Here is a 12702-nt window from a genome sequence, read left to right on the forward strand (position 1 = left end):
ACACAATGGACAAGCTGTCTCCTTACTACTAAAAAGAAATATTAAATCCTGAAGTTCTAAATCCTTTGGTAAGAGTATATTGCAAAGAAGAAGCTTATTAGTAAGGATTTAAAAGCTAACACCCTTCTGTAATCAATTTAGATACTGCATTATTCTATTTATAGTGATACTTTCAATGTGTTCCAATCATATATTACTTATTCTCATTTTTCCGACCATGATTAAATATTAATGTGGAGGCACTATTTATTAAGCAGATACCCTATATTTAGGTTTTAAGATATTGATTTCCACCATTTTGGAAGAGTTAATATAGCATGAAAATTAAGAATCTTTCCCATGAAGAAACTTATGATTGGTTAGATATTTTTCTTTGATTCCTAAATAAAATAAAATAAAATAAATTTAGTTGTTCTAAAGTAGAAAATGGAAAAAGGGATGCCACCACTTTAAAAGCTTCGATCTCTCTGACATTGCTGGCAGTATATGGGAACATTAATGCATCTGTCATGATAACAAGCTAAGAATAACATCTAGACATCAAACCGAGCAGAGAATCCATCTAAAGTGATTCATTCAGATCTGTCTCATTGATTTATTAAACACAAGGCAACATCTGCAGCCTCACAGAGCTGCTTGGTGAAATTAATGCAAGATCAATTCAAATGGAAAAAAGTGTAAAAGAGATAAATCAAAACACAATTTGCATGCAGTTCCACAATCAGGCTTATTGGGTGCAAATGTTCAATTTCCCTAGCAAAGCAAATATGTTTAAATGTTGTTTTATTATTTTTAGAATTGTGTGATCTTAAGTGGCAGTGAAGAGTTTTGCAGGTTGAGATGGTGAAAGGGAAGAAAAGGAAGAAAAAAATGCTACCAAAGACCTTTTGATTATGCAACAAGAATATCATTAACACCTAATTGTTTTTCTTTTGGGAAAAAGGTTTGATGTCCTTCCTCTGAAAACATGATATTTTCAGTTTTTGTCAATTAGGGCAGTTTTAATGTATATCTGAAATGTATAGAGTGGATAAATCTAAATCATTTTTTTCTTGAAATGCATCAGATAAAGCGCCACTGTAGATATAGGTTACCAACTGAAATATAATGTATTATGATTCGAGTGTCTCACAATTACATTTGCCTGCTGGAAGCACTTTTAAAACATCTAGAGATTTCATTAGGAGAAGGCGATGGCACCCCACTCCAGTACTATTGCCTGGAAAATCCCATGGACGGAGGAGCCTGGTGGGCCGCAGTCCATGGGGTCGCGAAGAGTCGGACACGACTGAAGCGACTTAGCAGCTTAGCAGAGACTTCATTAAGACAAAATAAGTTTACTTAATAATGCATCAAACAACTCAGACTTGCTATTTTATACAAGTATTAGAGAATTCCTGTATGAAAACACCTAAACATTAATGTCTGAAGACAATCACTTCCTAATGACTTATTAGCATTCATGTACTATACACACTGAGATTAAAATCATACATAAATATCCAAAGATATTCTCTATCATACCATGCATCATTTCTTTAATGTAATACCCATTACCTAATAATGAGTTTTAGGGCAAGTATGAAATCCAGCAAAAGTATTAGATAAATACAACAGTTGTTATTTATGCAGAAGTGTACTTTTAAAATGAATGTACATGTGGAAGTTCTGTGGACTGGCACATGAGTAGACTGCTTTAATTATAATATTGACATCATTCTCTAATAAAAGACAGTGCATTGTTGACTATGTGACTGACTATAGTCAGTTAACAGACATGACTATCCCCCTCATTATCCCATGAATTAAAATGTCTGCATTTATTGCCCAGATTAATTTCTAAAACCTTTTAATCATTTCTGAAAATGTAAGTCATACAAAATATTAGCCTAGGAAAATGATGCAAGTTCTTCAAAAATTTGATTTTGCTTAACTTTACAATGAATGAAAACATCTATTTTCAAAGTTGTTATGCTTTGTGGATTATGAACTATATTCATCAAGTGTAAATGCAAAGCCAAACTCATTGACTATTTTAAAATATTTGTAGTATTTGAAAGTAGTAGTTTTAAATTGTTGTAAAAGTCACTATAAGTCACAAAAAGTTATTCTAACATGGAAGCCCATTTATGTTCTGTTCACACACAGTCAGAATAACAATAAACCATGACTGGAACATTTAAATTTTTAATTAAAAAACTGAATTATATTAATTTGAATATATGTTGACTGTCTCCAAATGCATTAAAATATTTTCTTAGTCATACCTTGTGGTCTAAGCATCCATTTAACTATATGTAAATAACTGAATAACATTTAATCAGTTGGTCCTCAAATGAAATTAAATGCTGATTATGAAATCTGACAATGTTACTTTTATATAGATAGGTAGATAAAGAGAGATAACACTAAAATGTTTTGGTTGCTTTTTCATATTTACTGAATAACAATTTTTAATTTAATATTTTACTGCTATATTAAACTTTGAAGAACTCAGTAAGGAAAATCCATTGCATAAGAGTGAGATATTTTAGACATTTGCTTTCTGAATCTGCCCGGACTCTATAATATTAAAACTCTAAGTTCTCTTGGACAAGAAATGGAAAATAATCACAGTGCTTTATCTGCAAAAACAAAGATCTAAAACAAGATAACAAGTTTTCCTATTTGGTTTGGGTATTTTTAATCATCATTTTCTTAATAACCCCTCAAAATAATCTTCTTTACAATTAATTTCTGAAGCTAAGGGTCATCAAGGAAAAATACCTGGATAGCCATTTTCAACTGCAGCAATATAAAGCCTGACATTTAATAGATCAATGAATATTCAAGAGTTTCAGTCTTTCTATTCTCTAGTAGCTGAGGCAAGTATTATTCTCCAACATCTTTTCTGGGAAGAGAACTTTGAATATTTTAATAATTAGTTAATAAAAGTTGTTAATATAAGGCACTGATTGAGCTATTTTTGTGACTTTCAGTACTATCAAAGAAATAATTTATGTAAGTATTTTACTCATTCATTTTCAGTGGCAACACCTCAAGGTCTCTGAAAATGACCAATTTTAAAATGGTCTATTTTGTTTGTTCTGGAATAGTGTAGGAAGCATTCCAAATTAAAATATCCTATATTAGGCCTTGTATCCTTCCATAGTTATCTGACAAAGAAGGGCAGAAATGTTTATTATGTAGGAAAAGAAAATTGCCAACAACACCATTACAGATAGGCCTTCCATTCAACAATACAGTATGGAAATTGATCCATTAGGAGATGAAGGTGAATCGCTTTTTTCAAATAAGAACAGTAGAATGTAGGTGTTCTTTGCACTTCTCCCCTCTTTTAGCTTAAAGTGCTAGGAAATCATGAGTCCTAAATGACAATTCTCTTTAGCCAAGTCTCCACTGGTATATTGCTCATCTTCTTTGGGCATCTCTATAAGCTCCTCTGATCCATCTTTCACTCCATCTTATGACATCATTCTGCTCATATCTTATATCTCTTTTCTCTTACTGTCTCCATCTCATCTACTTTATGTTGTCTCTCTTGGGCCTCATTCTTATTTACATCCTTCACCTTTCTTTTCACTGAATAGAAAAGTTATGGAAGTAATGTTTACTTAAATACTAATTTCACAGATGGAAGGAATGATTTAAGGTACACACATCTGTAAATAATGTTACCTCAAGTCATAAGTCATCCATTATAAACATTATCATATTTTGTAGTTTTTTAACTATATGATTATGAGGACAAAATGTGGTAATGTTAATTAGATTTTTTCAAGAAATTTTGAGGATTTTTTTTTACTGTCTAGAAATTGCAACATAGGGGTTTCTAGTAGTTTTCCTCATCTTTATTTATAGATTGAATTCATAGAATATATTTCATAATTTTTTTCAATTACATATTGCAACACTTGTAACACAATTATAGAATATGTATGTAATAAAATACTCATAAAGAAAAACTGCAGTAGGAAGCACATTCATCATATTCCAGATATGTTTCCTCTTATATTTTTAATATTTATCTATCACTTTTACATGTGCACATACACAAAAGCAATCTAAGCCCTCAAAAAAGTTGGCATTGTAAATGCTTGATAAGGAATAAATAAAACATAACTGAATAGAAATAATAACCTAAAACACATCATGTAACAGGGTTCAAAAATAGCATAAGAACACTTGACTCTGGATACAGGGAAATTTATTATTTTTTCCTTTAGTAAGTAGCTCTAATAAAAATTAAAGTTTCTATTTACAGCGGGAAGCATCAAAATCACATTAAACTGTTAATCTATTTATTTTTTTAATGAAAATTATAGATTTTGCTCAAGGGTGTGTAAATTATTTATTAAAGAAAGTATAATTTCCTATGTGTAATAATTGTTCATTTCTCTTTAAGAGTGGGCATTTGCAAGAGAAACCAGGGAAAGGAGAAAGGAGGAGGACAGAAGATAGGTTTTCAGGTCTACAATTGTTCAAGTCTTTTCAAATGACAACAAATAAACTAGATGACCCTCATCTGAAGTCCCTGGTAATCCTCTGAGTTTGGGTATTTTATTAATAAAGTGCTTTGTGGTCAAAATAAAATATCCTTTCTACTCTTAAAACCTATAATTGCTTCTTTTATTGAGGGAACAGGTATCCTTTGTGTTTTAAAGCAATCTATCTTCCTTAAGAAAATGTGATCTAATAAGCCAGGTTTTTAAGCCCCAGATATGATTCAGGTAGGAGTTCTTATATGAATAGGTTTCTGCTTAATTGCTAGAACCCAGGAGAACACTGCTCAAAGAGAAAAAAAGAAAAACAAAAGGTTCCCTTGTAAGTTCTGTAGCATTATCTTATTGTAGCAGTCAGCAACAGTTTGTCTACAAGTTGCCAGTATACTTCGACTATGCATAGTAATTTGGATTTTACAGCAGATGTGTCAACTGGGTCAGTTTTGGTTCATAAACCCAGAGATCTTATGATTTCAAGTTGCATTGTGAGAAAATCTACCTCTGCAGATGTTTTATGCAAAATGATAAACAGCAGTGCTGTTTCACAACAAAACCGTTTGCCCCCTTTAGCTTGGTGATGGTGGTTTGGTTTATATACTGATCACATCTACCAAATGTGTACTTTCCTAACAGATATTATTATACTAGAGATGGAATAAATACTAAGAAAACTAATTTAAAAGTCTTTAAAAAAATTATACATGTTTCAATGCCATTTTCCCTAATCATCCCACCCTCTAAAATTAAATGATCTTGAATATACTTTACTTTCTTAAAACTCAAACATTGAATAAAATTTGCTTATGGACATATGCAAATAAATATTTGTTCTACAATGTAATTTTAAGCTGTGCTACGAAGGAGGTGCATTTACAACCAGAGAAGCTGACCATCATCATTTAGGGAATCCTCTCTTTGGGGGAATGGAATCCTTCCAATTGTTTGCCTGGGGGAAGAGCTGAAAGCATCTTCTCTAGAAAACCTACCAATTTTTATTGCACTCCCCACCCGGTCCCGGCCCCGCCGCTCATGCCCTACATTGCCCTCTGCAGATTACCCAAAGGGTCGATCCCAGGAAAGTTACACTTGCCAACGTTCTTAAAAAAAAAAAAAAAAAAAAAAAAGGCTCCATCGACTTTCCTGTATCGTGTACGGGGAAGCTTTGCGCAGCAGGCATGAGCACTCATCTTTATGAGCTCGTTCTGGCTCTCTCTCACAGACAGACACACACACCACCACCACCACTACCACTATCACATACCAACGCATTCTCACAACAAACATACAGATTGGGGAACGAATCATCCTCTGGGATGGATTCTAGACTTCCGACCCTCTGCATCCCCCAAATGTTGTGTTCTGGATTGCTAGCTTAGGAGCACAGTTTACAGCTCAGCCAGCCCTCTACTCCATAAAGCCCTTGGTGTTCGTGTTCAGGAGAAAAATCTATCAGACCCGTATGGCCACAAATGAGCAGGAAAGAAAACCAAATAGAGAAATTAACAAATAATCACAAACAGCCAGAAAGCCATGCAAGATAAGGGCGAAAGGCTGGAAACTTTCAGTACAGGACCGCAAACTTAAGTTTGTACGAGACTTTCTTAGACCCAAGCCCTGCCCCTGAGCTCGGACTAGAAGCGACAGGAAATTAATGAGTTTTTCCAGTCCTCTTTTTCCCACCAACCTAGAGCCTAAAGAGTAGAGCAAGCTAGTTAAAACTCACTCTACTAAGTTGGAAGAGGATGAGACACGCAGAAGAGGGCAAAGAGGGAAGAGAGAGCTAAGAAACGAGAATCTCACCTGGCATTGGTGCAATCGATGAACAAAGTTTCGAAGTCTTTCCTGGTGATGAGTTTGCAGCGGTTGACCCCGGGCTGGATGGCCCCCAGCCCGCGGAGGATCCGGACCTGCTCAACAGTACACACCACCGGGGATATGTCCAGTCTCTTCAGCTTGGTGTACACCGTATGCAACCCTCCCACCAGGTGTTTGAGGAAGAGATCAAAGACTTGAGGCAGGCAAATCAGTTCCTGGCCGTCCATCAGGAAGGAAGCCACCTTTACCCCATGCATGTCGACCATCCGGCACTCGTTGGTGTTGGTATTGCCGCTGCCTGCGCTGGTACTACCGACCCCTCCACCCCCGGCGCTGCCGCCGTGGTTATTGGCCATGAAACTGTTGATCATACTGGGGGTGAGAAAAGGAGGCTCTCCAGGCGTCGAGTACAGAGGTTCCGCCCTAAACAAGCCCCCCGGGACGCCTGCGCCGCTGGAAGTTGCAGAGATTACTGGAGGTGCGGAGACAGCCATGGTCATTCAGTCTCAAATCTTTGGTCTTGAGGCCTTTGCTTTCTCGCTCAGTCTCCTCTAGGTCCCCTACTACCCGCTCCCTCACTCTCTCACTCTCTGGCTCGCTTACGCTCGCTCCGAATTGTTTGCAAGTCTACGGTAGCGGAGCTCACGCTAAGCTCGAGCTCACTCTCCACCCTGCAAACTGTGAGCTGCCTGGACCTGCTGCGGCCCGAAACCCCACCCCCACCACACCCCCCTCCCGAGACTGGCAGCGCCCCCCAGCCAATGGGTTCCAACCCCTAGGCTCCCGAGCGCGCCGAATGGCTGACGCCCATGAGTAGGTGGAGACTCCCTGGCCAGCCCCCGGACTACCTGAGGCAGTTAGGGGCCAGCCGGTGAATGAGGATGGAGCCGGAGAAGGGGGCAGTGTAGTTCCTCAGCTTCAAGCCTAGCACTCTGACTAGAGAACATCGAGTTGTTACGCAGAGCTCCCAAAGTGGCCTCGGACACCGAACTACTCCCCTTGGCGCCCCAAGAGTGTCGAGGTGGGAACACAAAGGGTAATTCCAGACTGTTCCTCGCCCCAATCTGCTGCCACCCCGCACCCGGGTTCAATCAAGGAAAGGGAGATGACAGCTCCAATTCATTTGCACATTGTTCTTAAACTCAGCGGGGGCTAAGAAACGGCTTTGCCCAACTTGCAAGGGGAAGAATCCAGTGAGTTCCGAAGTAAACAGCCTTCTCCTGCCCACCTGGCGCGCTTGGTGTAAGTTCTCCCACATCCAGTGCACAAAGAAACTAGCGTCCAATACCGCACTCAAATCACAGTTGTGGGTTTTTAATCCGCTCCTACGCACTGACAATCAGGAGGCGCAGAGAGCTTGTGAACATTTTGGAAAGCAGCAGACTTGGTATTTGGGTGGCGGACGGACACCTCTTTCTACAGAACTTCCGCCACGGTGTCCTGAACAGACTCGGCTTTCTGCGTAGCCATCCCTTAGTTTCAAGATTGTCGTGTCCCATTCTCGGCTAAAATTGATAAGAAAAGTTCCTTTATGACTCAAGACAGTCACTACAGAATATGAGAGAAGAGCAAGGGTTTGTGCTCTTTAATATTGCATTTTCTTCCTTCGTCCGTGGGCTTGGATGGATCAGTGATTAGAGCTCCACGTCCTGAAATGTAGTTCAAAATTTCTCCTCCCCAAGGAGGAGTGTCCCTAAACGCACTGTAGAGCTCATAATAAGCAAAATGTCTAGGCAAGGTACGTTCCAGGGCAAAGGCAGGGGTCTTTTCCACAGTCACATGGTGGTTAGATCACTGTAGCAAAGTTGTTTAAAGACTCCTTGTCGACCTTTCAGTTCTTTGATATCAAGCCATTTCCTCTCCTGTAGTCCTCTTCTCTAGAGGCTGTTATTTGGAAAGTGAAAGCCATGCTTTCCTTTCCTTACAAAACGTTATCAATGATACAGCTAAGACGACTTCTCCAATGCTCTTGCAGAATGTAAATAATTTTAGGAACTTACTGAATTTTATTCCGATCTCCTTGTACTTACAGTGTCAAAGAGTAGGAATAAGCGGGCTTTCCCCCGCTGAGTTGCTAAGTTGGACTCTTTTGCAACCTCAGGGACTGTAAACCGCCAAGCTCCTCTGTCCATGGGATTTCCCAGGCAAGAATACTGGAGTGGGTTGCCATTTCCTTCTCCAGGGGGAAAAAAATAATAATAATCTTCCCAACCCAGGGGGTCTTTCCCACCCAGGGATCCAACCGGTGTCTACTGCATTGAACAGGCGGATTCATTGCTACTGAGCCATCATGGACGCCCTTCAGTTCAGTTCAGTTCAGTCGCTCAGTCGTGTCCGACTCCCTGCGACCCCATGAATGGCAACACGCCAGGCCTCCCTGTCCATCACCAACTCCCGGAGTTCACTGAGACTCACGTCCATCGAGTCAGTGATGCCATCCAGCCATCTCATCCTCTGTCGTCCCCTTCTCCTCCTGCCCCCAATCCCTCCCAGCATCAGAGTCTTTTCCAATGAGTCAGCTCTTAATAATACATAAATGCCCTAAATTGGATTTATCAGCCTCTCTCTTCAATACATTTTCTCCTTTTGTCTTTTCATCAACCAAGTAATAAGAATTGTCCCTTGAGTCACTTTAAAGTTTCATTTTTAATTGTATGGAGTCAAAATGGTAAGATGTTATGATGATTCTTTTTGGAATACTGTGAAAAGTGACTCTAACATAATAGGCTGGAATGGGTGCAGCCACAAAATACTTGTAAAAGACATTGAATTGGTCTTGCTAGTTTGCTACTGTTGTGGAAAGAAAAGAAGGAGCAAAAAGAGACAATTGAGAAAGACAAGTACAGGCAGAAAAAACTTCCACAAAAAGTGGAGGTTTTCAAAAAAGAATAGAAAAGCACTAACAGAAATGTTGGTGTTTACAAGTTTTTTTAAAGATAAACTAATACAGTGCTTCAGGTTTAAAAATAAAATAAAATTTAAAAAAAAAAAGAAAAAAAAAAGATAAATCCAAATTGTGTTCAACAAGTTTTTTGATTTAGAAATGTCTATTAAGCTGTGTGCTGAAATAACTTTGATAACTGATTGTGATTGAAGTTTCAAGATGAATAAGTTTGACTTTAAAAGGGAAGTGTTTTTGGTTTTGAGTTTTTTTTTTTTTTTTAAGAAATTTCTCTAACTGCATTAAAAATCCCAAGGCCAAGCTGCTCTCTTGTGTATTGCTGTACTTAAATTATCAAATCTTTTTTATTCGCACAGTGGTTTGAAGTTTTCAGGAATAGGATGTTGCAGAGATGTTTTGATGTTTCAAATTTAAATTCTGATATATCAAAAAGAAAATTAGAAGTCAGGTTGCAATTACTGTTTGTAATACTGAAAAACAAACGTGAACAACTTTTGAACAGGCTCAAACTAGATATGTCATATACTCAATGTGTCATATACTCAATGTGATATATCAGATATGTAGTTGTATTTTAATTATCACCAGAGATTAATGTTCAAATTCTAGTAGAAATACTGGAGACTAAAATTGGTCATTTGATCATTGAAGGGTTAATGTCCCTTGAATACTTGAAATACACAAAAGATACTTCACTTCATTATTTGAATCCCCTCCTATCTGCAGCCTTATAGAAAATAAACTTGGTAATTTTCATAAGAGATACTTGTAATTTAAAGATTTAGTCAGTTACATCTAATAGGCCATGTGTTGTCTCTGGGTTTTCTTAATATTTTGATTACTCTATTTCTTCTTTTATTATTATCTATGTTTTGAGATTGAGACAATCAAATTCCACATGGAGAGTTTGTTTTCATCCCTTTCTGACTATAATGTCTTCCATAAACCAAACAGATTTCTAAATAAGGCTGGGTTTCTTTTATTTTTAGGGCTGGGTTTCTACAAGGCCAGAGGAAGCCTTGCATGTCAACACTTAATAAGCTGGAATTGCATGAAACAGTATAAAATCATAAAGGTTCCAGTAAACAGAAAACCCTTGGCAGATGATTCTCTATGGAGAGCTGCTGCTGCTGCTGCTGCTGCTAAGTAGCTTCAGTAGTGTCCGACTCTGTGCGACCCCATAGACGGCAGCCCACCAGGCTCCGCAGTCCCTGGGATTCTCCAGGCAAGAACACTGGAGTGGGTTGCCATTTCCTTCTCCAATGCATGAAAGTGAAAAGTGAAAGTCAAGTCGCTCAGCCGTGTCTGACTCTTCACGACCCCATGGACTGCAGCCTACCAGGCTCCTCTGTCCATGGGATTTTCCAGGCAAGAATACTGGAGTGGGGTGCCTTTGCCTTCTCCGTCTATGGAGAGAGGCACTAACAAAACTACAGAAATACTCAAAGTGTGTGAATTCCAGACACTCCAGCAAATAAGAACAAAATTAATATGAACAGATATCATATCTTATCAGAACAAAAAGTTCTAGATGCCACTATTTAGTGGAATGATTTGGGCCTAAATGTAGCTTCTCATAAACTGAAATGCTGTAATCTTCTGAGATTTAATTAGCAATTGACATTTACTCCTAATTCATGCTCAGTTTGGAGGAGGAGCTCATTTGTGACTTTAAGCAAAACATTCCACTTTGCTCCACATTGTCAGTGAAAGCAGGTACTATTTTGATTAAAAATAAATAAATACATTGGCAGTCTAATGCAGGATTAGGAAATGTCCAGAACCATTTGAAGGGGGTGGCTTTTACAATGGGCACTCAAACAAAACCCAAGGTAATGAATGGTATTATTTGAAACCTTTAGCCCCCTGAGGGTTTGTGGGCTCTAATATGGCCTCTAATCAGAACCTCTCAGGAGCCCTCTAAGGTTCATTTTCAAGCAAACAATAAAAGGAAGTTGATTGGGCAAGGCAATAAATGTGAAATTAAAGCATTCATATAATCAAGAGTTTAATGAGCTAGGGCCTATAGGTATACCCCACTCAAAGGAATATATGGTTTCCTAGGAAACTAGCTGTAAAATGACCTTCTATAATATAAATTCTTTTTTTCACTCAGTTCAAAATTAAATTGAATATGAGTTCCAAGGGAGGCAAAGATGGAGAAGGGGGACCACTGGAGCAAGAAGAAAACTGGTCAAAATGTAAGGAGTAACACTTAAAATCAGATGCTCAAAGGAAAAAAAAATGAACATTTACTAACTGAAATATAAAAAGAAACTCTCAAAGCACCGCAGAAAGTATAAGCACTTGCCAACTTTCAACATATCATGCCCCAACCTGCACTCTTCTAGGAAAGAAGATATGTCGACTTTAATTCCATCTCTGTCTCTCTATGTATTGTTCATTTTTAAATCTTTTGCTTTTTACTGTTCAAATTCAAGCCATTCTAACTTCAGCTGGACTCCCACTGCTACTTAATATCCTTTTATTCATTTTGTTATCTCCCTGTTGAATTTCCTGAGGCAGCAACTCCAACCCTTTTCTACTCTGCAAATAACCCTCCTCCCTCCTTCTTTTCAACTATTGCCTCCTACTTCTCTATGATTTTACCACAAAGTTATTCAAAAGGAACTCCCTCAACCTCTCTCTTCCTCTAAAAAGCTTTGTCTATATTCTCTCTTATCTTCTACTCCCTCCCTCATTCCTCAGAAAATAAGTCTTTTCTACTGCCTTCACTGATTTTCATGACCCCCTTCTCCTCGAAGTCACTAGTCTACCAAATGTATCCCCATCACTCTCTTTGGCATCTCCAATATCTCCCTCTCTACTTGATCTTTCCCCTTTTATTATTAAAAATGTTGAAGGCTGGGAATCCTTAAGACAGGTAAAACTTTCCTCAGCTTCAACCAATGGCTCTCCGAGTGTGGTCTCTGGACCACTCAGTTCAGTTCAGTTCAGTTCAGTAGCTCAGTCGTGTCCGACTCTTTGTGACCCCATGAATCACAGCATGCCAGGCCTCCCTGTCCATCACCAACTCCCGGAATTCACTCAAACTCATGTCCATCGAGTCAGTAATGCCATCCAGCCATCTCATCCTCTGTCGTCTCCTTCTCCTCCTGCCCCCAATCCCTCCCAGCATCAGAGTCTTTTCCAATGAGTCAACTTGTTGCATGAGGTGGCCAAAGTATTGGAGTTTCAGCTTTAGCATCATTCCTTCCAAAGAAATCTCAGGGCTGATCTCCTTTAGGATGGACTGGTTGGACCTCCTTGCAGTCCAAAGGACTCTCAAGAGTCTTCTCCAACACCACAGTTCAAAAGCATCAATTCTTCTGTGCTCAGCTTTCTTTACAGTCCAACTGTCACATCCATACATGAACACTGGAAAAACCATAGCCTTGACTAGATGGACCTTTGTTGGCAAAGTAATGTCTCTGCTTTTGAATATGCTATCTAAGTTGGTCATAACTTCCCTTTCAAGGAATA

At 38.6% G+C, this 12702-nt stretch overlaps 1 protein-coding gene across 1 annotated transcript in view; it reads right to left on the reverse strand.

Moving 5' to 3' along the window:
* DACH2 (dachshund family transcription factor 2) overlaps window positions 1-7030 on the reverse strand; it is an 800915-nt gene extending 793885 nt beyond the window's left edge. Inside the window, exon 1 of the mRNA XM_055565321.1 lies at window positions 6303-7030. Within this exon, the coding sequence (XP_055421296.1) occupies window positions 6303-6817 (515 nt within the window). The 5' untranslated portion in view covers window positions 6818-7030. The remainder of the gene's footprint in view (window positions 1-6302) is intronic.
* Window positions 7031-12702: the final 5672 nt, after the last annotated feature.

Source organism: Bubalus kerabau, chromosome X (genome assembly GCF_029407905.1).
Source record: "Bubalus kerabau isolate K-KA32 ecotype Philippines breed swamp buffalo chromosome X, PCC_UOA_SB_1v2, whole genome shotgun sequence".
NCBI lineage: Eukaryota > Metazoa > Chordata > Mammalia > Artiodactyla > Bovidae > Bubalus > Bubalus kerabau.